Source organism: Phyllobates terribilis, unplaced genomic scaffold, assembly GCF_046119375.1.
Source record: "Phyllobates terribilis strain yellow unplaced genomic scaffold, ASM4611937v1 Scaffold_2__4_contigs__length_985480577, whole genome shotgun sequence".
Lineage (NCBI taxonomy): Eukaryota > Metazoa > Chordata > Amphibia > Anura > Dendrobatidae > Phyllobates > Phyllobates terribilis.
The window spans coordinates 617,182,608-617,207,617 of record NW_027362762.1 but is presented as its reverse complement, the minus strand read 5'-3'; the positions used below and the strand labels follow the sequence as shown (position 1 = coordinate 617,207,617).

Here is a 25,010-nt window from a genome sequence, read left to right as displayed (position 1 = left end):
AGCTTCCATACCTGCCGGACGTACTTTATCCCAGTAATCATTCATGGTGTTGTTAACATCTCCCATAATCAACATCGGAGCCTCCCCCCATCTGGCCGTCAAGTCCATTACTGCTTGAAGTTCCTTTTTAGAATAAGGTGGAGGGATATATAAAGCCACTAAAATCATTTTGTGTCCATACAATCTGCACGCAATCCATACATACTGCCCTTCACTGTCTACTTGCACTGCCAGCTCTTCATAATGTGCGTTTTTGTGTATTAGGACTGACACCCCCCTGGAGTACGAGGAATAAGTGGAATGATATGTCTTTAACATCCACCCTCTCGATAGCCAGTGCCTAGTATCTCTAGTGAGATGGGTCTCCTGTAAGCACGCAATCATAGGATCACAAGATCTGATGTGATTCAGAACTGCTGCCCTCTTAATCCTGTCAGATATACCACGTACATTCCAACTTAAAATCCGAACCGTACGGTTACTCATTGTGCATTAGAAAAAACAATCCACCATCATCAAGTAACATCTTTCCATTTTGTTCCCAAGCATACCAGGTCAAACAGCATAAGCAACCCCATTTTCCCGCAAATCCAACCCATCCAACTCCCCCCCCTCCCTCCCCCTCCCCCCACCCCCTCCCCCCACCCTTCTCTTGTCACTCTCTTCCCAACGTGAGAGTGGGAGCTCAAAGAACCTGAGCAACATCGTAGTATACCGCATATCAACATGCGCCGTGTCCTCCTCCAGCATTGGCAGTCTCTCCACCACATAATCAATAGTATGCATAGTCCCGAACCATTAATCAAACAAATTAACTATAAAACTATAAAACGTAGATCCCAGCGGGGGTTTCTCCCCCTCCTCTGCGGTTTCGCAGAGCAATGCAGAGCCACAACCCTGTCCAGTGGTCAGGATAGCAGGGTCGTGCATTCACCGTGCCGAGTCCTCAGCTTCTCTCAATTTGCTCCGGTTCCGCTCCAACCACGAGGCGGCCTCTACCGGTGACGGGAAAAAATTGACCTTTCCAAAGGCTTCCACTCTTAATTTGGCAGGATAAATTGTAGAGTATTTCACATTCAAAGAGCGGAGCTGTTTCTTCACTTCACCATACCGTAGCCGCAGCTTTTGCACCTCAGCCGAGTAATCCGGGTATATTTCAATGCGTTTGCCCTCCAGGGTAAGATCTGTCAATTTTCTGGCCTTACGTAAGATAGTGTCCCGGTCTCTGCAGTTCAGGATTCTGGCTAACATCGTACGAGGGCCCTCTCCAGGCACTGGGGGTCTCATGGGCACTCGATGGGCACGCTCCACAGCAAACACCCTCGGCAGGATATTAGACCCAAACTTTCCCAGCAGCCAGGTTTCAACAAAGGTCGTGGGGTCAGCACCCTCAGCTCTTTCAGGGATGCCCACAATACGCAAATTGTTCCTGCGTGACCGGTTTTCCAGGTCATCATTTTTGTTAGCCACTACCGTGATCCTCTGAGTATGCTGTTGCTGCGTCTTTTGCACTGAGGTTAAATGATCTTCTGTTACACCAACTCTGCCCTCCACCTCAGTCAATCTGGCTGTAACTTTCTGCATAGAAGCCTCAATGCCTCCCATGTCGGCTTTCAGACCGTTCACCTGCTTTGTCAGAGCAGTTAAAGCAGTCTTGCAGTATAAGACAGCCTGGAATACATCTCGCAGAGTCGGCTCTGCCTCATCTGAACTTTCAGCTGCCAGCACAGTGTCACCATCCCCCTCCTCCTGCTGTTCATTATGTAGCACAGGCACAGGCATCTCCTCACCATCTTCCTCCTCATCTCCATGCTTCTCACTGCCTTCACTTCCTTCTTCATCTGCCTTCATGCCCCTCGCATACCTGTGCAGCCGTGCTGAAGCCTCCAGCCTCCGTGCATAGGCTGTGTTCCTCCTTCCCGCCTCTTCCTCTGTCTCGGTGCCATCTTGGGCTGAGGCACTGCTGCAGGCCCCGGCATCCTTCTGCCTTTTGCGGCCCATGTTGGACTCTCTGAGTCTGGCAGAAGCTCGCCTCTGACTCCCGGGACCCTCAGACAGCAGTTCCTGATAAGGGATTTGGCTGGTTCGGGCTCTGTGCAGGATAATTGAAACTAATGGTGGTGGAGAGGCACTGCCACCCGACCTCTCACATCAAGAGCTAGGCCACGCCCCCATGACACATGCTGTTTACCCAATTTTTTTTTGCCAAACTAGGTAGATTTAAGTGTACAACATTACACCATTCTTCAGGCAGTACTTTCACATACCACGGTTTTGTGTGAGCCCTCTGCCATCTAGTGGCTTTTTTATGGCAATGCTTTATCTCGAATAGTACTGTGTCCTGCATCAGCATCCCCCTATTTGTTGTGCTTTTATTTATACTTATTTTTAACAATTAAGGTCATGTTTTTCAATATAATACATATTTTGACTCATTTTGTTTAATAATTGAGTATATCATATATGTATATATTACTTTTGGCTCATTTTAATGTCATATCAAGAGAAATGCTTAAATTGAGCAAACTGACATCATTATGCTCTGAATGGTTAAGGGACAAAGCAAAAATCTATTTGTATTTCATTTAGGCTGTGTGCACACATTGCAGATTTGCCATGCAGGCTTGCTAACAAAACCTGATGCCAGCAAAGTGAATGAGAAACCTGAAGTGTCATACACACGTTGAGTATTTTTGATTTTCAGATTTGGTGCAGAAAATAATCCGCAGCATGTCAATTCTCAATGTTTTTGAGGCTGCGTTTTCCTGCCAAGAGATGCGGAAATTTCTGCACATAAAATACTCAGCGTGTTCAGGGAAGCTTTTCTTTTTACACCTTTATGGATGTAACACTTTTATATTGCACTATGATATAATTCCATTTGGATTCCTGTGCTGTTAACCCTATTGTTGACCTTTAATGAACAAAAAGGAAACTTTTCACAATGTGCTTCTAAGACAAAAGAAAGTATAAATAATGCAGATCACAAATGTGGTGTTAATAGATCCGTGTAACACACATAATATTACAACATTTATTTTCTCATTTAGCCGACCTCTGCTGCCAATTCTACCTTTGTAAACATACTTTACTATTTAAAACTTTTTTTTATCAAGTATAGTACATTGTATTGTCTATTAGAATAGAATAGTAAGTTCTTTAGAATAGAATTTGCCTCTATACATTACAGATTATTTTTTTAGCGTTTTTGCAATATTAATGTTCTTATTTACTGGCAGTGAATATGTTTGGCTCATAGCTTTAATCAGTATAACCACTAGATCACTGGAGTGGGTTAGTAGTCCAGACATCAGAAGACTGAGCCCAGGTCCGTAGTTTACCAAGCTGTGTGATGTCCTTAATGTTGGTATAGCTATTAAACGCACATTGATATATTAATATCAATTACTAATGCCTCTTTTAGTTTTTTTGTAATATCCATATTCACAGCAGTCCTGGACTTTTGCTTTGAATGGGCTCTAACTTGCTGTTTCTCTCACTTTCTGTGCTGCTTTGATTTTTCAGCTCATTGTCTGCATGGGGGTCCTGATGCCTGCACAGAATGCATGAGTGAGCATGCTAACGCCTTCTTTGGAAGATGCTGTTGTGCAGTGAAGGGTTTAGATCAGTGTGTTGAGTAGGTATTAAAGGTGCAGACCCTCTTGGAATACCCATCCAGATAGCTTACAATAACTTAAACCGTAATGATTGAGAAAGTGTTTCCATTGTTCAAATTAGGTTGAATATGTCTCTTTAATATCACTGAACTTGATGAATTCAAGGACGACACTGTATGTCTTTTTCTCTGATTCTGAGTGGGACTGCAGCTTTATCAATGCTTTACTATTATGACTATAATGTACTGAATGCATAAGATTTTTTTTGTACCAAAGATTTCATTAGTGTCTTGATGTTAGTAGTCTGAAGCCATTAAGAAACATTCATATTTTTTTTATTTAGTCTTCTGTTATGTTTTGTATTTTGTTTTATTTTGATGCCAATAATTACTGTCATTGTGAATTTTGTTCTTGTAAGTCTTAGGCTCTGTGCACACCACGTTCTGGCACATGCTGAACATAGCTGTAGCGTGTCATAGAGCCAATGAATGCAAAGAATGTCTTTTAGGCATCTACCTGGGAATTATACATTGCTATGCTCCACCTCTGCTCCCAATCACATGGTAACATATGCCTCTATATTGGACCTTTGTCTTTGGCACATAAGCGGGGGGATGTGAGCATGATGTGAACAGAGCGTTCTTCTGGAATAATACAGTCAACAACTTGTATGAAATATTAATAAATTCCTACAAAATGTGTTGTACAGTGCATGGCCAAGATTATGATGATATCCCTGTCATGTTTTAGCTGCACCCGTTGCTCACACTTGCATACAGATTAGTGCTTCTAGTAAACCAGCATAGTGTCCCTCTAATCCAGCATATGGCCTGTTAGGGAACATGCCAATAATCCCACTTGTTCCTGATTATCAGCTGGTGTACATGGGCCCTTAGCAGTAGAATGCACCACTTATGAAGAGCTGAGTGACTGGCACCACCAAGGGGCTGTGTTAAATGTAGAGTAAGTCCTCAAGAGTTTCAGTGCCGCTGCCTAGCGCTTAGGAACGAAGGTGCCTCATCCGTGTGCGCCACACTGTTCTGCTGATAACGTTTTGTCCAGAGTGTGGTGGGGGGAGATATGACCATGTGTGTTCACTAATACCATCTGGTTTCACCCATATTGGAGTGACTTTAATTTAAATTTCTCAAAAACCTATGGCTACCTGTCATTTTGTTTGAATTTTCAAGAAATAACATACTGTAGGCAATTTACTGAAAAGCTAATTAAAAGGTAAAATCTCATAAAATTGCAGGCTGTTGCCGTTTTTACACAAATGATATCTCAAGCCAAACAGCCAAACTGTGATAATTCATGTTTTTTGGAGATAGTGATATTGGCAACCCGTCTCCCTTCTGTGCTCACAATATAGGGGTAAGTGTTAGATGGAGATTTTGTTCAAAGCTAGATATAAACCACATCTGATATGAGGATTTTGTTCTCACAACTTCATTGCAGAAATGTGGAGACCAGGTCTTTTCATTTTTAGTATGTATCATTTGGACAAAGCCTCATACAAGCCCAAATCTGGCCTCCGCTACATGCAGGACCTTGTGCTTGTTGTTGCCCTTGCAATAATGGCATCTGAAACAAAACCGCATAACTGTGATAATTGTTGGAGTTGGATATATTGCCTTGCTTCTGACTTAACCAACACACACATATATATACATATATTACATATAAATCTACTTAAAAATTTGAAAATGACTCATGAGCACAAAAGTGACCTTAGCTGCACTTCAATCTGTACCTTTAGGTTGCATCAGACATGTCCGAGAATCACATATGTGTTCTATCCATGCTTCTCGCAGATAGAACATGTACCCATTATAATCTACAGTGATGTTCACATGCCCATGTGTTTTTTGCTGACCGAGTGTCCAAAAAAAAATGACACCAATTTTGTCCCTTTTTGATTCGTGTCACAGATCAAAATAACCCATACAAGTCTGGGTCTGTGAAAAATCACTAACCGCACACATTGCCATCCGTGCCTTGTCCATTGAGTAACATTGTAATGCGGCAGGAGAAGCTTTGCAATTTAATTATATATATTTGTTCATAGGAGAACATGACTGATGAAACTCTGATGGTAAAAACTGACACACTGATGAAAATCTGACTTTTTTTTTTGCTTACCATAAAAATCATTGATATATGGATGAGCCCTAAATTCCAAAATTTAGTGGAAAGTCCTAGAAAAAATAAAGCTGTCATAAAAGAAAACTGAAACCCAACCTGTACGTCCAGAGTTTTCTAATGGTTAATAAGTACATTTGGGTGCACGTACTCTTGGCCTTGTAATGTATGACTAGTTGATATTTTAAGTAATTGAGCGTAAAATAACTCCTGTGAAGAGTGTTTGTGTATATAGAGGTTCAGGTTTTATACACACACATATTCTTTTTGGTAATATTTTTTTTTTACATCACAGATTTTCTTTTTCAGTCCTTACTTTGATATTCTCATTGTATTCTATATCTATTTCATATTCAATTTAGTTCTCTGATTTCCTTCTTTCTCTTGAAATTTTAAGTATCTGATTCTTTTAAAATATTTATTTTTAATTATTTTTTTTTCCATGGAACAGATTAAGGTGGTTAATGCATTTCGCAGCTCCCTGTATGAGGGACTTGAAAAGCCACAGACCCGCAGTGCCATCCATAGCTTCATGACCCTTCCGGAGTTCACGTCACAGGAGTCAAGGCCTGATCCCCAGCTAACAGACAGCGACAGCGAGGGCGAGGAATCGCAGGATCTTCTGAAAGGACATACTGTACAGACGCACAATCACAATAACAACTCCTCTGCTGACCCTCGCCCATTGGACATCACAGTATCACCGTCTGAAAGCCCAGTGCACAGTATGGAGACCTCCATTTAACACCAGAATGAAAGCCCTATTCAGCTGGGACTTTGGATGAGGTCACAGCTCCTTCCCTTGCTGTCCTGTCCTTTCACTATTCTTTACCCAACAAGCCCACAATAGCCATCTTCATCACAATTCGCAAACACTACCCCATCCTAGGTCTATTCAGCCAAAAATTCATGGTCATTGCTTCAATGGATTAGTCATAAAGCCATACCGACACTGAACATGATGTATCTAAACTATCTGAGAAAAAGTGTCCTTATTTGCCCATAGCAACCAAGAAGATTCAACTTTCATTTTAAGAACACTGGAAAATGAGATCTAGATTCTGGATTGGTGCAACAGGCTCACTTTTTCTTTGAACAGTTCAACATAAGCCCCCCCATTGTGTCGTATCCCATAAAAGCAGACATTTTAGTATAGAGTCCTACACCTCCGCTTTGCCAATATTCCTCTAAATACATAACTGCTAAATAATTACTTACAGCTCTACCCACCTATTCACTCTCATGGTCTTAGTAACTCTAATTGTCCATTTGGCCTATTCTTCCTCTGTGCATTCATTGTGTAATCATTTAAGTCTTCAACACTACACCTTATTCTAGAGCCATGAGGAAATGTATTTATTTAATACATATAATGTCTTAAACACATACTCAAGATACTCTCACATTGGAAAGCTATGTACGCTTCATCGAATTGCTTTTTTTTTGTTTCTACATAAATTTGATCATATATTCACAATTTACACAGGCGCTTGGTAATGTGAGCATAAACACAGCGCATGTGAGTTTACGCTTTTAACTCCGTTTCCCTTTGTCTTGTGTGTTTGCATGTTTAACTACATGTCCCCTGTCCTGTTACTCCCTTATATCCTATATAACCTGCTTGTTCTCCTACCCGATATGTTTTGTCTTTACCCAAAGGTGCCACTGAAAAAGGGAGCTGGTCTTAGGTTTCTATTTCCAACCAAAGTGTGCCATCCCTTTGTTGCTTCACCCAGGCACAGCACCCAAAGCACCTGTCTTCCACCTGTAGGACTGCATTTTCCCACAGCTTCTCTGCCCCAGACTGTCTGTGAAGCTGTGAACTTTTGCAGCATGCCAACTGCCGGATATCTCCCAGTACCAAGGAGTAAAAACTGTGCCATTCTGCCAGTATAGCTGGTGTTTGTACCCCCTGAATTTCTGATCCTTAAACCCGGAGGTCATCAAACTCTAGGTGGAGGGATCCCAGGGTGTGTTATTGGAAGGAGGGCTACACTGCCATTGAAAAAGCATGTGTGTGTAATAAAGGTCTCTAGATATAAGTGATCACACATACATACACCAACACTAACATTGGTACGTTTACAATCTCTGTTCCTGAATGAGGGCTAATGAATATGTGGGGAAGTTTTGCACTGCTGCTGACCTTGTTCTGCTGCCGGGAAATGAGTCTATGATGGGACACAGTATGCCAAAGGGAATAGCTGGACTGTGCGCTATCATATTGACACTAAGTACAGCGGGACAATGGATTCATGAGACTGGCACCGCTCTTATTGAGAATTGAATATGGTGGTAATTAGACCAGGGCTGGCCACAATGTACATTAAACCAGCATGGATAGTGTGCTCTTAAGAGGTAACTGGGCATTGCTGCTGCCTTTACCTATGCATGCGACAGTGGTAACATCTTCCTACTCACAAGTCCTGAAGGACGCAGATGATCGCTTCAGCAGAGCATGCTATCCATTTGCTAAGTTGTGTCCACCTACATTACTCCTTTTTTTTCACTGCCAGAAGGGGTTTACAACTAGCAGTGTAGGGGAAGAAAACCTTTCTCTGTCTCCGTGTGAGTGGATTTCTTTTCCCTTTCTTGTGCCTTTTTCTAGTTCCTGCACAACTCCTAGTATTTAAGTGTTCCTTATAAAGGGAAATGTTTTTAAGATCTCTCCCCTGCCTCCCCTGCAGCCTATGACACTTCTGGAGTGGGTCAAAGTGCCGACCCCACCGAGCTGATCAGGATTGGAATGATTCAGATGGAGGGGTTGAATTGTTGCTGATTGTCTACGCTAACCAATCATTCCAGTGAGCTGGATTCTTCTTCCAAGCACTGCACATAGGATAGTTAGTTATGTCTGTTGCCGGAGTAAAATCTAAAACTCAAGTTTTAAGCATCATACTGAAAGCCGAAGTGTTTAACTTTTGATGCTTTTGGCTCAGATACAAAATTAATATATTGCAAAATACTAATAAGATTTTACATAATCAGGAAAGATTGTGAATACTGGCAGCTAAAGGGGTTCACTGACATAGCGTTGTAATAGATATTTCTCAGTGTATTGCCAGCAGGTACTGAATGTGCACATGGAAAGACACCGTAGTACTGTTAACCCCATATAACCCTTTTCTACTTTGTAAATTGCAGTTAAAATATTGAATTAGCTACTGGGTAAGTGATATAGGTAACCTCTTTGTAAGCTGCTTGGCTTAGTTGTAAAATAATTCTTAACATTGTAATGTTTATTGCATTTTTTTATTTGATATTTTTATGCTTTCAGGAGAAAAAAAAATCATGATGTTATGCAGAACCTTATTTTATTAGTTTAGAGAATGAAGAAAGCTTTGGGGTTGTGTGCACAATAGATTAAGATCCAAGGTGAATCACAGAGGGTGCAATGCTAGTCTCATGACCAGCAGGTGGTGCAAGTGGTACAAAAGCCAATCTTGTATTTTTGATTTCTCATACCACTGTCGGCTCAGTGCTCTGTAGGCATGGAGCTGTCGTACAGAAATGTGTTTTTATACATGCATATATATAGATATATAAATAGAGATATAAATTATGTTCATATATGGCAGGGCATTCTGCAGTGTACGCTTTTTATGTGCTGAAGTTTTTTTTTATGTAAAATAGGTTTTTCTATTTTGTTTTGATGTCGCGTACACCACAGAAATCCTGAATTTTTTTTATTTTTTTTTGTTGGGGAGACTGTAAGGAATACAGTTTTGGGAGAATTTTTTCTGTTATTTTTATATAAGTCGTTAAATACTTCATTGCCAAGGATAATTTGACATATGTGGTTACAGAGTATACAGCAGATGTCTCTTGGCAGTGAAATGCTTAGCCATATGAAAGGTAGTCTTACAAACCTTGTGCTGTGGTGGACAACGAAGAGAAGAGGAATGTGTAGTGCATTTGGAGATTGCACACTAAAGTGCGCTCCAGCTGCTGCAGATGGGGTGCAGAATTTCCACCAGAATCCTTCTACATTCCAAACCTCGGACTGGATTCCCATTGTCGTCACCTGAAATCATGACATGTAAAGGGCAGAGCAAGGATTTTCTTCACATGGAAAGGGGTTTTTGAATGGGGTGCTACTTCTACAGCATGAGTCCTACTTTGTCAAAGAAAGGGAGAGTAACCTTAAGTTACATTTTAAAAGACAATGCAATCTACCATCTTAAATAGCTGCTTTCTTTTTTCCCCAAAAAAGTATACAGTGATGTCCACCATAAACCTGAAGTTCACATGACCAATAAGATGTAAAGTCTTTTCCTTGCACGATATGATAAAATTAAAGCCGTATGTCCACCTTCACATTTATTTCGTAATTCTCTTACTGTAAATAAAATGAAAAATGACAACTTTGCAATAAGTCTTCACTTCCCACCTTTTTTCCCCATAGCTCCTGTACAGCTTGTTTCTCTATGGCAGTGGTCAGCAAACAAACTGTATAATATCTTGCGGTCATATTTCTTTTCTGCAACTCTACTTGTGGCTAACCTGTTAAATAGGCACACGCAGAAAGAAAGCGACAATTGGAAGGAAGTATGAGAATACACTACATAAAATGTGTTTGATCACAGAGACTCCGACTTTGCATAGCAGATGTAAGTACTAGAGCTATACATACACATACATAGACACTTGGTCACTTAGTTTTGTGCAGGGGAACAGTAAAATAGATTGCCGCAGCACCGGCCTTCTGTGGTCCTGACACAGCACGGCTGATGCTGGTTAATGCAGCCTTATTGCAAAGTTGATTTATTTTTCATTTTGGAGTTATTGGGACAATGAAAGAATTTGTTGCACAGTTGGTAATAGACTTGTTAGCATTTGTTTCAAAGTCTCATGACACGTCACACTATCCCAAGAGAATAAATGTACTGCTGTTAATGTATGCCACAATCCCTATTGGCTTGATACAGAACATCAGAACAAAAGTAATACGTTCTAAATGGCAGAGAATGTGTCTGATCTGTCCGTGCTAGAGACATTTGCAGCTAATAGCATTTTTATGCGTTGTCTTCTAATATAACATCCACCAGGTCTCTCTTTTTTCTAATCATAAAGTTGTGATACCTGGTCATGGTATTACAATAGTTGTAATGTATCATTATATGGGAGAAAAATCTGATACAATTGTATTGCATTTATTATACATAATGGTCTCATACAATTAAAAATGCAGCTCTCACAACCCCAGGAAAGGTAAAATAAACAATGTGGCCACATACACTCTATTCCCCTATATTCTCCATTGTTCTTAATATTTCCATATGTCCTACAAGTCTTTCACAAATCTTGTAAACATTTATCTGTCGCCCGGAAAGAGCATGCCTTATTAAACTTGGGTTTCCTTACTTGTTTTACTTTATCTTTTTTGCGTTCAGTAATTGGTTAAGCGAGCACTGTTATTTTGTATAAAACAACTGACTGACTCTGAGTTTTGTGTGCATGATATTAAACAACTGGTGTTATATTTTTATTATTTTTAAGTCCATTTGTATCAGATAGCAGCATAGTCTTAATGTTTTGCTGACACTGGATTCTGCAGTGTGTGCATTATGAACTCCCTCCACCTTCCCCCTATAAAATGCAGCCTGTGCATGGACCTCTTGGATGCTGGGCAGAGAACTTACAATACTGCCGTCTTCAGGACTTCGAGGTTGTACTGTCTATGACGCAGCTTGCAGTCACGCCGTCATGATTCCCATGTATTCCCCATGTGAGTTTGCAGTCATGTGACCACATATATGTGATTTGCATTGTTGTGAAATGTAAATTAGATTCTCCAGGACTTTTCTCAGTAGAAAAGAATTGAGAGAAGTCCGATGAGTCTAGTTGGCATGTGACCTCAAGTATACAAATCATAAACAGTACAATTTTCTAGCGATACTACCAGATTTCCACTCTTTCTTAATTAATTTTTTTTTTTGCACACTTAAAACACTTTTTTTTTTACTTTTTTTATTTTGATAGTTGTAACTTATCTGCCAGCAAAGGTTTGTTAGTGATTTTTTTTTCCTTCAGGGCAGGTTACGGTTTACAATTACACCATTTTGGGATACATATGAAATTCTATAACTTGTTTTATTTTTTTAGTGGCAATATGATAAAGTTAAAATTTGGCATGTTTTTATTTTATTTTTTTAATCTGTAGGGTGAAAGAGGAAGCCTCTTTTTTTCTCTGTTACCTGAATGCCAGTTATACAGCCAGTATCTGTTCTGATACTGCCTGTAGTTGCAGGAGATTGCTTGTCAGGCTACATTCACATATCCATATATCTTGTCATCCAAGAGAAACTGAACAATTTTTGTCATGTGTCATCCTAGATGCTTCGGGGTTTTTTTCCTCATCCCTTTTTTTTCCACTGAAGCAGAAAGACTTTCTGGACTTTTTTTTTCCATGGACTCTTCCAATGTATAAGATAAAACTAGGATGAGAAGAAAAATTGTCTTCCTGTACTAGAGACATAAGCTAGTTTTTAAAACTGATGTGTACAACTCCTGGAGGATGTTCATTCAGTTGTTTAATGTTGTTGAAAAAAAGCAGATCACAGACATGGCACAAAACTAAAGTCATTTCAAATGGCAACTTTAGGGCTTTAAGAAACACTAAAAGAAATCAAGATTAAAAGTGTGGTACTCAGTAAGGGTAATTGTTTTCAGACCAGCAAAGGGAAAAAATTATGGAATCGCTCAATTCTGAGGAAAAAATTATGGAATCATGAAAAACAAACACACAAAAGAACACTCCAATACATCACTAGTATTTTGTTGCACCACCTCTGGCTTTAATAACAGCTTGCAGTCTCTGAAACATGGACTTAATGAGTGACAAACAGTACTCTTCATCAATCTGGCTCCAACTTTCTCTGATTGCTGTTGCCAGATCAGCTTTGCAGGTTGGAGCCTTGTCATGGACCATTTTCTATAACTTCCACCAAAAATTTAAATTGGATTGAGATCCGGACTATTTGCAGGCCATGACATTGACCTTATGTGTCTTCTTTCAAGGGATGTTTTCACAGTTTTTTCTCTATGGCAGGATGCATTATCATCTTGAAAAATGATGTCATCATCCCCAAACATCCTTTCAATTGATGGGATAAGAAAACTGTCCAAAATATCAATGTAAACTTGGGCATTTATTGAAGATGTAATGACAGCCATCTCCCCAGTGCCTTTACCTGACATGCAGCCCCATATCATCAATGACCGTGGAAATTTGCATGTTCTCTTCATGCAGTCATCTTAATAAATCTCATTGGAACGGCACCAAACTAAAGTTCCAGCATCATCACCTTGCCCAATGCAGATTTGCGATTCATCACTGAATATGACTTTCATCCACAGTCCACGATTGTTTTTCCTTAGCCCATTGTAACCTTGTTTTTTTCTGTTTAGCTGTTAATGATGGCTTATGTTTAGCTTTTCTGTATGTAAATCTCATTTCCTTTAGGCGGTTTCTTACAGTTCAGTCACAGACATTGACTCCAGTTTCCTCCCATTCGTTCCTCATTTGTTTTGTTGTGCATTTCCTGTTTTGGAGACATATTGCTTTAAGTTTCCGGTCTTGACACTTTGATGTCTTCCTTGGTCTACCAGTATGTTTGCCTTTAACAACCTTCCCATGTTGTTTGTATTTGGTCCAGATTTTAGACACAGCTGACTGAACAACCAACATCTTTTGCAACATTGCGTGATGATTTACCTTCTTTTAAGAGTTTGATAATCCTCTCCTTTGTTTCACTTGACATCTCTCGTGTTGGAGCCATGATTCATGTCAGTACATTGGTGCAACAGCTCTCCAAGGTATGATCACTCCTTTTTAGATGCAGACTAACGAGCAGATCTAATTTGATGCAGGTGTTAGTTTTGGAAATGAAAATTTACAGGGTGATTCCATATTTTTTTCCTCAGAATTGGGTGATTCCATAATTTTTTCCCTCTGCTTGGTCTGAAAAAATTACCCTTACTGAGTACCAGATTTTTTATCTTGATTTCTTTTAGTGTTTTGTTAAAGCCCTAAAGTTGCCATTTGAAATGACTTTAGTTTTGTGCCATGTCTGTGATCAGCTTTTTTTCAACAACATTAAACAACTGAATGAACATCCTACGAGCTGGTGATTCCATAATTTTTGCCAGGGGTTGTATATGGCTCAATGAAACTCTAAAATTCTGTGTGCTGTTTGAGAAAAAAAACGGACACCCCTAGGACTTGTCACATGACTGTGTATGGCGCCTTAATCCAAGCTTCCATGATGATCGTATTAGGCAAATCTACCTATAGCTGCCTGATCATCATTATGTCAATATGCAGGAAGACTTTCCTGATCAAGGCATACAGGTGCATTCTTTGATAGAAAGGTGTTAAATGCTACTAGTTCCTTTTGAAAATGCCAATTTTCAGGTGGATATTGTGAAATGAGTATAACAGACTGTTTCTACTTATCCTCAGAGCATGATGGGCGCTCCTACCTCTGTATGCATGAGTGTGTCTACTGAGAGAGCTGTCAATCACGAAGTAAAATTGCTCAAGGCTTCCAAGTTCCCTATCAAAAAAGCAGAGTTTTATATAAATAAGTTATACTCAACAATTAAAAAAAAAAGATGAATCAGTTACGGATCTCAAAAAATGGTCGCCAAAAAAAAAATTCCCAAACATTTTTTTTTTTTACTAGAATAACAAAAAAAAAAAAGGACATGTTTGGTATAACTATAATCGTACTGATGAGAAGAATCATATTCCACGGTCAGTTTTACTACACTGTGTACGCCAGAAAAACAATTTTCAAAATTGCAGGGGGAAGGTGGGTTCACAGTTTCACTGCATTTGGAATTTGTTTGTTTTCCAGTACATTATGTGGTAAACTGAATAGTGTCATTCAAAAGTACAACTCGTCCCCCAAAAACCAAGCCCTCCTACATCTATGTGGTGTAGGAAAACAAGGTAGGACTGGGTTAATTCCTAGCACTGCAGGTCTTAATTAGGGGTACCTGGCTATCTATGTCTAGAGGGTTAGTCAGCTGGGGAGCTGAGCAGTCTGGTGTTAGAGAAAAAAAGACTTTAATGGTAGACAATCTAGAGAGCCTGGGAGGTGTTGGAGCTGGTGAGTAACCAGTGAATGTGAAGCACACTGAGCTTGGTGTGGAATCTGATCTGTCTGGGAAAGGCTGGCATTGTTTATCCTGCAGTGAGAGAAGGACTGATTCCTGAAAGTGTGAGCCTCTCTGGTAGTCATTACCTGCTAGTGCATGAACTGTTTATTTGCTGTTATAAGTAAATCAAACTTCTGTGAAATCAAACTGTCCACTTAGGAAGCAACACTGATTGACCATCAATTTCACATGCTGTTATGCAAATGTTATAGACAACAGATGGAAATTATTGCCAATTATCAAGACACACTCAATAAAGGAGTGGTTCTGCAGGTGGGGACCACAGACCACATCTCAGTACCAATGCTTTCTGGCTGATGTTTTGGTCACTTTTGAATGTTGGTTGTGCTTTCACACTCGTGGTAGCATGAGACGGACTCTACAACCCACAGAAGTTGCTCAGGTAGTGCAGCTCATCCAGGATGGCACATCAATGCGAGCTGTGGCAAGAAGGTTTGCTGTGTCTGTCAGCGTAGTGTCCAGAGGCTGGAGGCGCTACCAGGAGACAGGCCAGTACACCAGGAGACGTGGAGGGGGCTGTAGGAGGGCAGCAACCCAGCAGCAGGACTGCTACCTCCTCCTTTGTGCAAGGAGGAGCACTGCCAGAACCATGCAAAATGACCTCCAGTAGGCCACACGTGTATGTGTCTGCACAAACGGTTAGAAACCGACTCCATGAGGGTGGTATGAGGGCCTGACGTCCACAGATGGGGTTGTGCTCACAGCCCAACACCGTGCAGGATGCTTTGCTTTTGCCACAGAACGCCAAGACTGGCAAAGTCGCCACTGGCGCCGTGTGCTCTTCACAGATGAAAGCAGGTTTATACTGAGCAGACGTGACAGAGTCTGGAGATGCCGTGGAGAGCAATCTGCTGCCTGCAACATCCTTCAGCACGACCGGTTTGGCAGTGGGTCAGTAATGGTGTGGGGTGGCATTTCTTTGGAAGGGCCGCACAGCCCTCCATGTGCTCGCCAGAGGTAGCCTGACTACCATTAGGTACCGAGTTGAGATCCTCAGACCCCTTGTGAGACCATATGCTGGTGCGGTTGGCCCTGGGTTCCTCCTAATGCAGGACAATGCCAGACCTCATGTGGCTGGAGTGTGTCAGCAGTTCCTGCAAGATGAAGACATTGAAGTTATGGACTGGCCCGCCCGTTCCCTAGACCTGAATCCGATTGAGCACATCTGGGTCATCATGTGTCACTCCATCCATCAACGTCAAGTTGCACCACAGACTGTCCAGGAGTTGGCGGATGCTTTAGTCCAGGATTGGGAGGAGATCGCACAGGAGACCATCCGCAACCTCATCATGAGCATGCCCAGGCGTTGTAGGGAGGTCATACAGGCACGTGGAGGCCACACACAATACTGAGCCTCATTTTGACTTGTTTTAAGGACATTACATCAAAGTTGGATCAGCCTGTAGTGTGTTTTTCCACTTTAATTTTGGGGGTGACTCCAAATCCAGGCCTCCATTGGTTAATAAATTTGATTTCCATTGATGATTTTTGTGTGATTTTGTTGTCAGCACATTCAACTTTGTACAGAACAAAGTATTCAATGAGAATATTTCATTCATTTAGATCTAGGATGTGTTATTTGAGTGCTTTATTTTTTTGAGCAGTGTACTTTTGTGTCAATAAGAGGCTGTTATTGTTTTGTTTGTTTTTAATCACTTGGAGTTTTATGAAGGCAATAAAACTGCACGTTTGGAGCAGACCAAATTGACTGTGAACGTTACCTGGTAAAGCGAATCCCTAATGTGGACAGAAAAATAAAGGTATGGCTCTGGGAAGAAGGGGAGAAAAAAAGAAAATGCAAAAATGGAAATTGACTGCATCAGGAAGGGGTTAACCAACTGGGTCTATACCATAAAACTTCTCTGTGACCATTTGACCAGGGTCAGAGGAGAAAAAGTATTCAACACATCGTCCACCCACTTGGTTGAAGAGAAAATCTGTATTTTTATTACCGGTGGGTATAACTTTGGAACAGAGGAGTACAGTAGAAATAGAAAATTTTTCAGAGTCTGTGGAGTAGTAATTATTAATCCTCTATAAGCAAGAACTGCAGTTGTAATGTAATAGTAAGTCCGTCCGAATATCAAAATGATTAATACCTACAAAATATATCAATAGACATGTTAACTACTTGTAAACTAGTCCAAGCTATTCAAAAGAAAGGTGTTTCGCCAAATACTACACCTCATGCAGCTTATACTTCAGAGACTGGACTGCATGTTGTGGGGGTTTGGTACTCAGCCGCTGTTCAGGTAGGACCAGGAAATGGTTCAATAAAAATGTTCTGGCAGGTTTATTCGGACTTCATAAACCGCTTAGCATAGGCAAGCAAAAGACAGTTTTTTCCGGCACAAAGGGAAAACACAAAGCAAAATGTACATGCAATGCTGCGGGTTTGCCCACTTACAGGTCAGTGTCCAGTTCTCATGGCCTTAGCACAGACCAACACACTGGAGATCCACACGTCTCCAGACACGGACCCCAAATGAGACACTTGGCCTCCATTTTATTTACAACAAACCGCCCCGGGGTTCGGATATGTGAGCAGCCACTCTCACCCATCTCTTATGACTGCTCATAAAAACCGGCCCTGATGTGCTCTATTAACCCTCAGCACTATACGTGCTGGAGCATACTTTTCCAGTTTCACATCACTGAAGCTACCAACCTTGGTGATACACATCTCCAGTTAAGGACCTGTCCAGCGGCCATCTTACATACCCCCCCCTCTGCCCAAAGCCGGGGGGCTAACAAACAGTGGACCCTTGACAGTGCGTCAGCATTGCCATGCAGTTTCCCGGGCCTATGCTCTACATGGAAGCTGAAATCCTGAAGAGCTAGGAACCACCTGGTCACTCGGCATTGTTCCCCTTCTCGCGCATCCATCTGAGTGGGGCATAGTCTGACACCAGGCTGAACTTCCTGACTAAGAGGTAGTATCTCTGTGTCCAACACTCACTTGATGGCCAAACATTCCTTCTCGACTATGGAGTAATTCTTTTCACAAGATGTCAGTTTCCAGCTTAAATACTGTACATTATAGAGTGCTCTTCCCCATTAATCTCTTGTGATAGGACATCCTCCAATCCAACATCTGACGCATCCATCTGGACCACAAACTCCGAGAAATCCGGTGCCATCAACACTGTTTACACAGGGCTTGCTTGAGTTCCTGGAAGGCCGTCTCCGCTTCTGGAGACCACTTAGCCATAGCCGATTTTGTCCCTTTAAGGAGGTCTGTCAAAGGGGCAGCTGTCATGGCAAAGTTAGGTATGAATCGACGGTAGTAGCCCACGATGCCCAGAAACGCTCTGACCTGCTTTTTTGAGAGAGGTTGTGGCCACCCCCGGATCGCGTCGACTTAATTTATTTGGGGCTTTATTACGCCTCGCCTATGACATAGCCCAAGTATTTGGCTTCATTTCTTCGGGTTTATGGAAAACCCCGCCTTCCGTAGAGCATCAAGTATCAACTGGACTTTGCTCAGATGGCTTTCCCAATCCTGACTGTAGATCACGATGTCATCTAGGTAGGTCGCTGAGTACTTCTTGTGAGGAGCTAGGATCCGGTCCATCACTCTCTGGAAGGTGGCTGGTGCTCCTTGTAACCCAAACGGCATCCTTGTGTACTGGAAGCCTTTTTGTGGGGTCAAGCGTGATAATGTACCTGGCCGATCCTAACCTTTCAATCAGTTTGTCTACCCTGGGCATTGGGGAGGTGTCAAACTTTGAGACCTCATTGAGTTTCCTATAGTCATTGCAAAACCGCCATTCTCCATCTGGTTTCGGCACCAAGACTATGGGACTGGACCAGCCACTCTTGAACTCCTCAGTGACTCCCAGGCTCAGCATCCGCTTCACTTCCTTTGAGATCACCTCTCGGCGGGCTTCCAGAATCAGATATGGCTTCATGTTTACTCGGACATGAAGCTCCGTAAGAACCTCATGCTCTATAATTTGGGTACAACCTAGTAATTCAGAGAACAGATCTCTGTTCCGATGTAGCAACTCTCGGCACTGTTGCTTCTGGGCACGTGACAGTGACTCTGCCACCTTGACTTCCTCCACGTCGGCTTCAGTCTTCGCCACCAAACACGGAGCTTCCATGGGCTCCCTATCTTGCCAAGGTTTAATCAGGTTGACGTGGTACACCTGGTAGGGCTTCTTTCTCCCTGGTTGGTGGACTCTATAGTTGACATCGCCAACCTTTTCGAATACTTCATAGGGGCCCTGCCACTTGGCCAGGAATTTTTTCTCCACCGTAGGTACCAGTACCAATACCTGATCCCCAGGGTTGAAGTGTCTCACCCTCACCGATCTATTGTACACCCTCGACTGTGCCTCTTGTGCTTTGAGGAGGTGTTCTTTCACAATGGGCATCACCTCTGCAATCCTCTCTTGCATCTGAGCCACATGTTCGATTACACTCTTGTAGGGTGTAGACCCCACCTCCCAGGTCTCCTACGCTACGTCCAGGAGTCCGCGGGGGTGTCGGTCATATAGCTCAAATGGGGAGAATCCAGTAGAGGCCTGTGGGACTTCTCTAATGGAGAACAGAAGGTATGGCAGTAGACCGTCCCAGTCCCAGCCGTCTTTCTCTACGACCTTCTTCAACATGGCCTTCAAGGTTTTATTAAACCTCTCCATCAAGCCATCTGATTGTGGGTGGTAGACTGAGGTCCTGAGTTGTGAGTTTTGCACAGCTCCCTCATCCCTCTTGACATAAATGGGGTCCGTTGGTCCGTTAGGATCTCCATAGGCAACCCTGCTCTTGAAAAGATGTGGACTAGTTCCAGGGCTATGCACTTGGCAGAGGCGTTTGGTAGTGGTACAGCCACCGGGTAGCGTAGTCCAGTACCACCAGGATATACTGATGTCCTCTGGCGGACTTTACCTGGGGCCCCACTAGATCCATGGCGATGCAATCGAATGGGACCTCAATGATGGGTAGTGGCACTAAGGGGCTACGGAAGTGAGCCACAGGGGAGGTCACATTAACCCCCGAAATGCGATCGAAATAGAGTCCGGTCCCGGATGTTGTCATGGTGACCCGATGTCATTATGGCAACATCCGGGTCACCAGGAGGCAGGAAGTTACTTTGGGCATGCACAGTGCGCGACCAAAGTAACTTCTCCCTGTGCAGCGCTAACAGGCTGCATAGCACAGGAATGGTGCTGCATTCCTGTGCTATACAGTCGATCAGGCTGTGCTATACAGCCGATCAGGCTGCAAAAAGTGAAAGTCCCATAGTGAGACAAGATCAAAAAGTGAAAGAAAAAAAAATTTGTAAAAATATATTGTACCCATAAATAAATAATCTTCTGGAAAAATTTAAAAAAAAACAATAAAAATACACATATTTGGTATTGCCTCATCCGGAACAACCTGACCTATAAAACTGTCCCACTAGTTAACTTTAGTGAACACGGTAAAAAAATAAAATAAAAAAAGAAACATAAAACTATGCTTTATCATACCGCCAAACAAAAAATGGAATAAAACGCAATCAAAAAGACAAATGTAAATAAAAATGGTACCGCTGAAAACATCATCTTGTCCCGCAAAAAACAAGCTACCATACAGCTCCAACGCCCGAAAAATAAAAAAGTTATAGCTCTCAGAATCAAGCGATGCAAAAACAATTCTTTTTTCTATAAAATAGTTTTTATTGTGTAAAAGCGCCAAAACATAAAAAAAAATGTGATACCTCTGTAAACATACTGACCTGAAAAATAAAGCCGCCTTATCAATTTTACCACACGCAGAACGGCATAAAAAAAAAAATTCCTGAATTATTGGTTTTTGTTCTGCCTCCCAAAAATCGGAATAGAAAGCGATCAAAAAATGTCACGCGCCCGAAAATGGTACCAATAAAAATGTCAACTTGTCCCGCAAAAAACCAAGCCATGACATGACTCTGTCGGCCAAAATATTGAAAAATTATAGCTCTCAAAATATGGCGATGCACAAACTAGTCTTTGCAAAAAAAAAGCTATTTTTAGGGTGTTACAGCTGTCAATTATAAAAACCCGATATGAATCTAGTATCGCTGTAATTGCACCGACCTGAAGAATAAAGTCATCTAATCACTTATACTTCACGAGGAACAGCGTAAAAAATAAACTCTATGGTTAGGGTTGCGCTAGGGTTAGGGTTGCGCTAGGGTTAGGGTTGCGCTAGGGTTAGGGTTGCGCTAGGGTTAGGGTTGCGCTAGGCTTAGGGTTGCGCTAGGGTTGGGGTTGTATTAGGGTTGGGGTTAGGCTAGTGTTGGGGTTGAGATTTTTTCAGAAGCAAAGAAAAAAAATGACAATATGGCAACTAATGTTGAGCGCAAGTGCTCGCTACTTGAATTTGCATCGGGTGCTCTGGTGACATGCTCGAGTCTACGCCCCATATGTTTTGCAACTGTTATACAGCCAAAAAAACGCAGGGATTGCCTGCCATGCACGAGCGATCCCCACATGTTTTTTTTTTCGGGGTGTCTTATAACCGTGAAACATGCGGGCGGGGACTCAAGCATGTCACTGGAGCACCCGCGATACTTGGTGCATACTAGAGTACCCGATGCAAACTCAAGTAGCGAGTACTTGCACTCAAGACTAATGACAACTTATTCAATATGATGACCTAATGTTATCAAATTATGCGTCGTACCTGTGGGTTCAAAGTGTTCACTATACCCCTTGATAAAATCCTTGAGGGGTGTAGTTTCCAAAATAGTCACTTGGGGGGGTTTCCACTGTTAAGGCACATCAGGGACTCCCCAAACGCAACATGGCGTCCGCTAATTATTCAAGCTAATTTTACAATCAAAAAGTCAAATGGCGCTCCTTCCCTTCCGAACCCTGTCGTGCGCCCAAACAGTGGTTTTCCTCCACATATGGGGTATCAGTGTGCTCAGGAGGAATTGCACAACAAATTTTGGGATTCATTTTTTAATAATACCCTTGCGAAAATAAAAAAAATTGGGGTCTAAAGTAACATTTTTGTGAAAAAAATAAATGCTCATTGTTTTCTTCCACATTCCAAAAATTCCAGTGAAGCACCTAAAGGGTTAATAAACTTCTTGAATGTGGTTTTGAGCACCTTGAGGGGTGCAGTTTTTAGAATGGTGTCACTTTTGGGTATTTTCTGCCATAAAGGCCCCTCAAACTCACTTCAAATAGGATGCGGTCCCTAAAAAAATGTTTTTGTAAATTTTGTTGTAAAAATGAGAAATCGTTGGTCAATTTTTAACCCTTATAACTCCCTACCAAAAAAAAATTTTGGTTCCAAAATTGTGCTGATGTAAAGTAGACATGTGGGAAATGTTACTTATTAACTATTTTGTGTGACACGTCTCTGATTTAAGGGCATGGAAATTCAAAGTTTGAAAATTGCGAAATTTTCGCCAAATTTCCTCTTTTTTCACAAACGCAAGTGATGTCGAAGAAATTTTACCACTGTCATGACGTACAATATGTCATGGCAAAACAATCTCAGAATCAGTGGGATCCGTTGAAGCGTTCCAGAGTAATTACCTCATAAAGAGACAGTGGTCAGAATTGTAAAAATTGGGGTTAATACAATGGTACCCATATGTGGTCAGAATCTGTTTGGGCACACAGCCTGGCTCCGAAGGGAAGGAGCGCTATTTGACTTTAAAAACGTAATTTTGGCTGAAATTGATTGTGGACGCCATGTCGCATTTAGAGAGCCCCAAGTTGCAAAAACCGCCCAGGAGTGGCCCTATTTTGGAAACTACACCTCAAAGAATTAATTTAGGGGTGTATTAACCTTTTTGGACCCAGAGGTGCTTTTCAGAGTTTAAAACATTGGGACTTGAAGATGAAAAACTTTTTTCCCACTAAAATTATGCTTTAGCCACAATTTTTTCATTTTGATGAGGGTTAATATGAGAAAATGAATGCCACAATTTCTCCTGAACACAGTAATACTCCATATGTGCTTTAAAACTACTGATTGTATGCACGGCAGGGTTTTGAAGTATTTTCTGTGGGATATATTGAGATTTTCATTGGCACAATTTTGGACTATATAACACTTTTTTATCTATTTTTTTGTGGCAGAGTGAACAAAAACAGTTATTGACTTTAACTTTAAAAAATATTTTCCCGCCATTCACCGTGCGATAAAAGATTTTATAGTTTTTTATATTTTGCTACTTTTGCACAGTAAAAATTTTTTTTTGCAAATAATTTGTTTGCATTGCCATAACTTTATTTCTTCTCTGACAGAGCTACATGATCGCTTGGTTTTTGAGGGACGAGATGATGTTTTCAGTGATACCATTTTTTTATACAATTTTTTTTTTTACACTTTTTATTCCATTTTTTTCCTGTCATTATGGTAAAAAAAGCTGTGTGCTGTTTTTGTGTTTTTTTGGGGTTCTTTTAGTTATTTTTTACGTTATTCACCATGCAAGTTAAATAATTGGACAATTTTATAGTTCGGGCAGTTGTAGACACTGCGATACCAATTATGTACTTTTTTTTGTTTACTTTCAGGGCAAAACATTCCTGTTTATATATATTTTTTTCTTAAGTTTGTTTACATTTTTTTTCCCTACTACTTCAAATTGTTTTCAGACTTTTGTTTAACTTAGTACTTCAACTTTGATATGTCTGACCATTGTATTAATATTCTGCAAGACTTATGCATTGCAGAACATTAGACCTGTCAATTTGACATGGATAAGGAGGCATGTTAGATCCCAAAAGGCCACCGTAGCTGGCTGACATCAAGGCCGTTACTCAGACAGGACGCCATTGCAACCATCTGCACTGCGTGATCACGAACAGAGGGAGCTGATGGAGTTAAACAGGAAACCGCCTCCTTCAAATAACCATCTAGATGTCATTGTTACAATTCACAGTGCCATCTAAGGGTTTAAAATGTCATAATCACTGCTGCTAACACCATGCCACAACACCCAGCTCTATGATATACAGCTAACACCCGCTGACTATTTTACCGGCTTTACTTATGAGCCAGCAAGATCATTGTACTGTACATGTTCAGCGGTTTTGCAGAACGCCCTGATGTGCCATCCATGTATGGTGTGAAGGGGTTATGCTGCTGATTCATGATGTTCCTAGTTGCCCTACTCTGTACTTACCAAACTCAAACCTCAAAAATTATCCTCAATCAAATAGTGAGTATGTTAAAGGGGATTATGCTAAGTTATAAAAACATGTCTGCATGGGAACTGCCGCAATTATGTCCCGTATGTGATCTTTGTGTTAAGGAGTCAAGGTTCACTTACTTTTTAATTGCAGATTATTTCACAACAATTCTAACCAGTAATTTGAAAGGAAGTTTTTAAAACATACATGCCGAATCGTGTGGATATTTGCAGATGTTGATTTTCTTGTGCTATGAAAAAAAAGAAAAAATAATAATTTTGAAATTTACATCAAAATATACAATACATTGCACTTAATGCGTCCCTCAGCTTCTGCAGAACCTCATAATCCACCCCTCAGCTTCTGCAGACGGCCATAGTACTCATCACAGCTGCTGCAGAAAATCATAATACACTTCAGCTGCTGCAGAACTTCAGTATAGACCCCCTGGCTGCAGAAAAACATCATAATGCACACCTCAGTTGCTATCATCAAATTATAATTCTAGAAAAGCTTTTATTTCCACAATAAAGGAAGCCTGACAGCAGATACATGCCTCCCAAACCATAGGCAGCATGTATCGGGCACTGGCTCTATCATTTCAGCCATGCACAGTATGTTTGACTCTGAAATGTTGAGGCATTTCAGAGAAAACATACTTTCAGTTCCAGCCAGGGACTGTAACTAGCCAAAAAAGCTGATCCTCGACGGCTTCTCCCCACCAGCTCCCCTTGAGAAACATCTTGGCTTACGTTCGTGTATAGGAAGAGACCTGTCAGTCATGGGCAGCAGGCAGGGAGAAATTACTGGGACCAGACTTCTTGATTACTCAACCGACTTCTTTTAAAATGTTTTTCTCTGAAATGCAGAAGCATTTCCGAGTCAAACATAAATAGCAGAAATCATATAGGCAGGGCTTGATGCCCTTATACATTCTGCC

At 41.3% G+C, this 25,010-nt stretch overlaps 1 protein-coding gene across 6 annotated transcripts in view; it reads left to right on the top strand.

Annotated features, from left to right (window-relative positions):
- ATP2B4 (ATPase plasma membrane Ca2+ transporting 4) overlaps positions 1–11,122 on the top strand; it is a 186,933-nt gene extending 175,811 nt beyond the window's left edge. For 4 of the 6 annotated variants that reach the window (XM_073666566.1, XM_073666569.1, XM_073666564.1 and 1 more), the window contains one exon: positions 6,211–11,122. In XM_073666566.1, coding sequence (XP_073522667.1) covers positions 6,211–6,504 — 294 coding nt within the window. In that variant the 3' untranslated portion in view covers positions 6,505–11,122. The remainder of the gene's footprint in view (positions 1–6,210) is intronic. The other 2 variants (XM_073666568.1, XM_073666567.1) reach the window with 1 other exon arrangement.
- Positions 11,123–25,010: the final 13,888 nt, after the last annotated feature.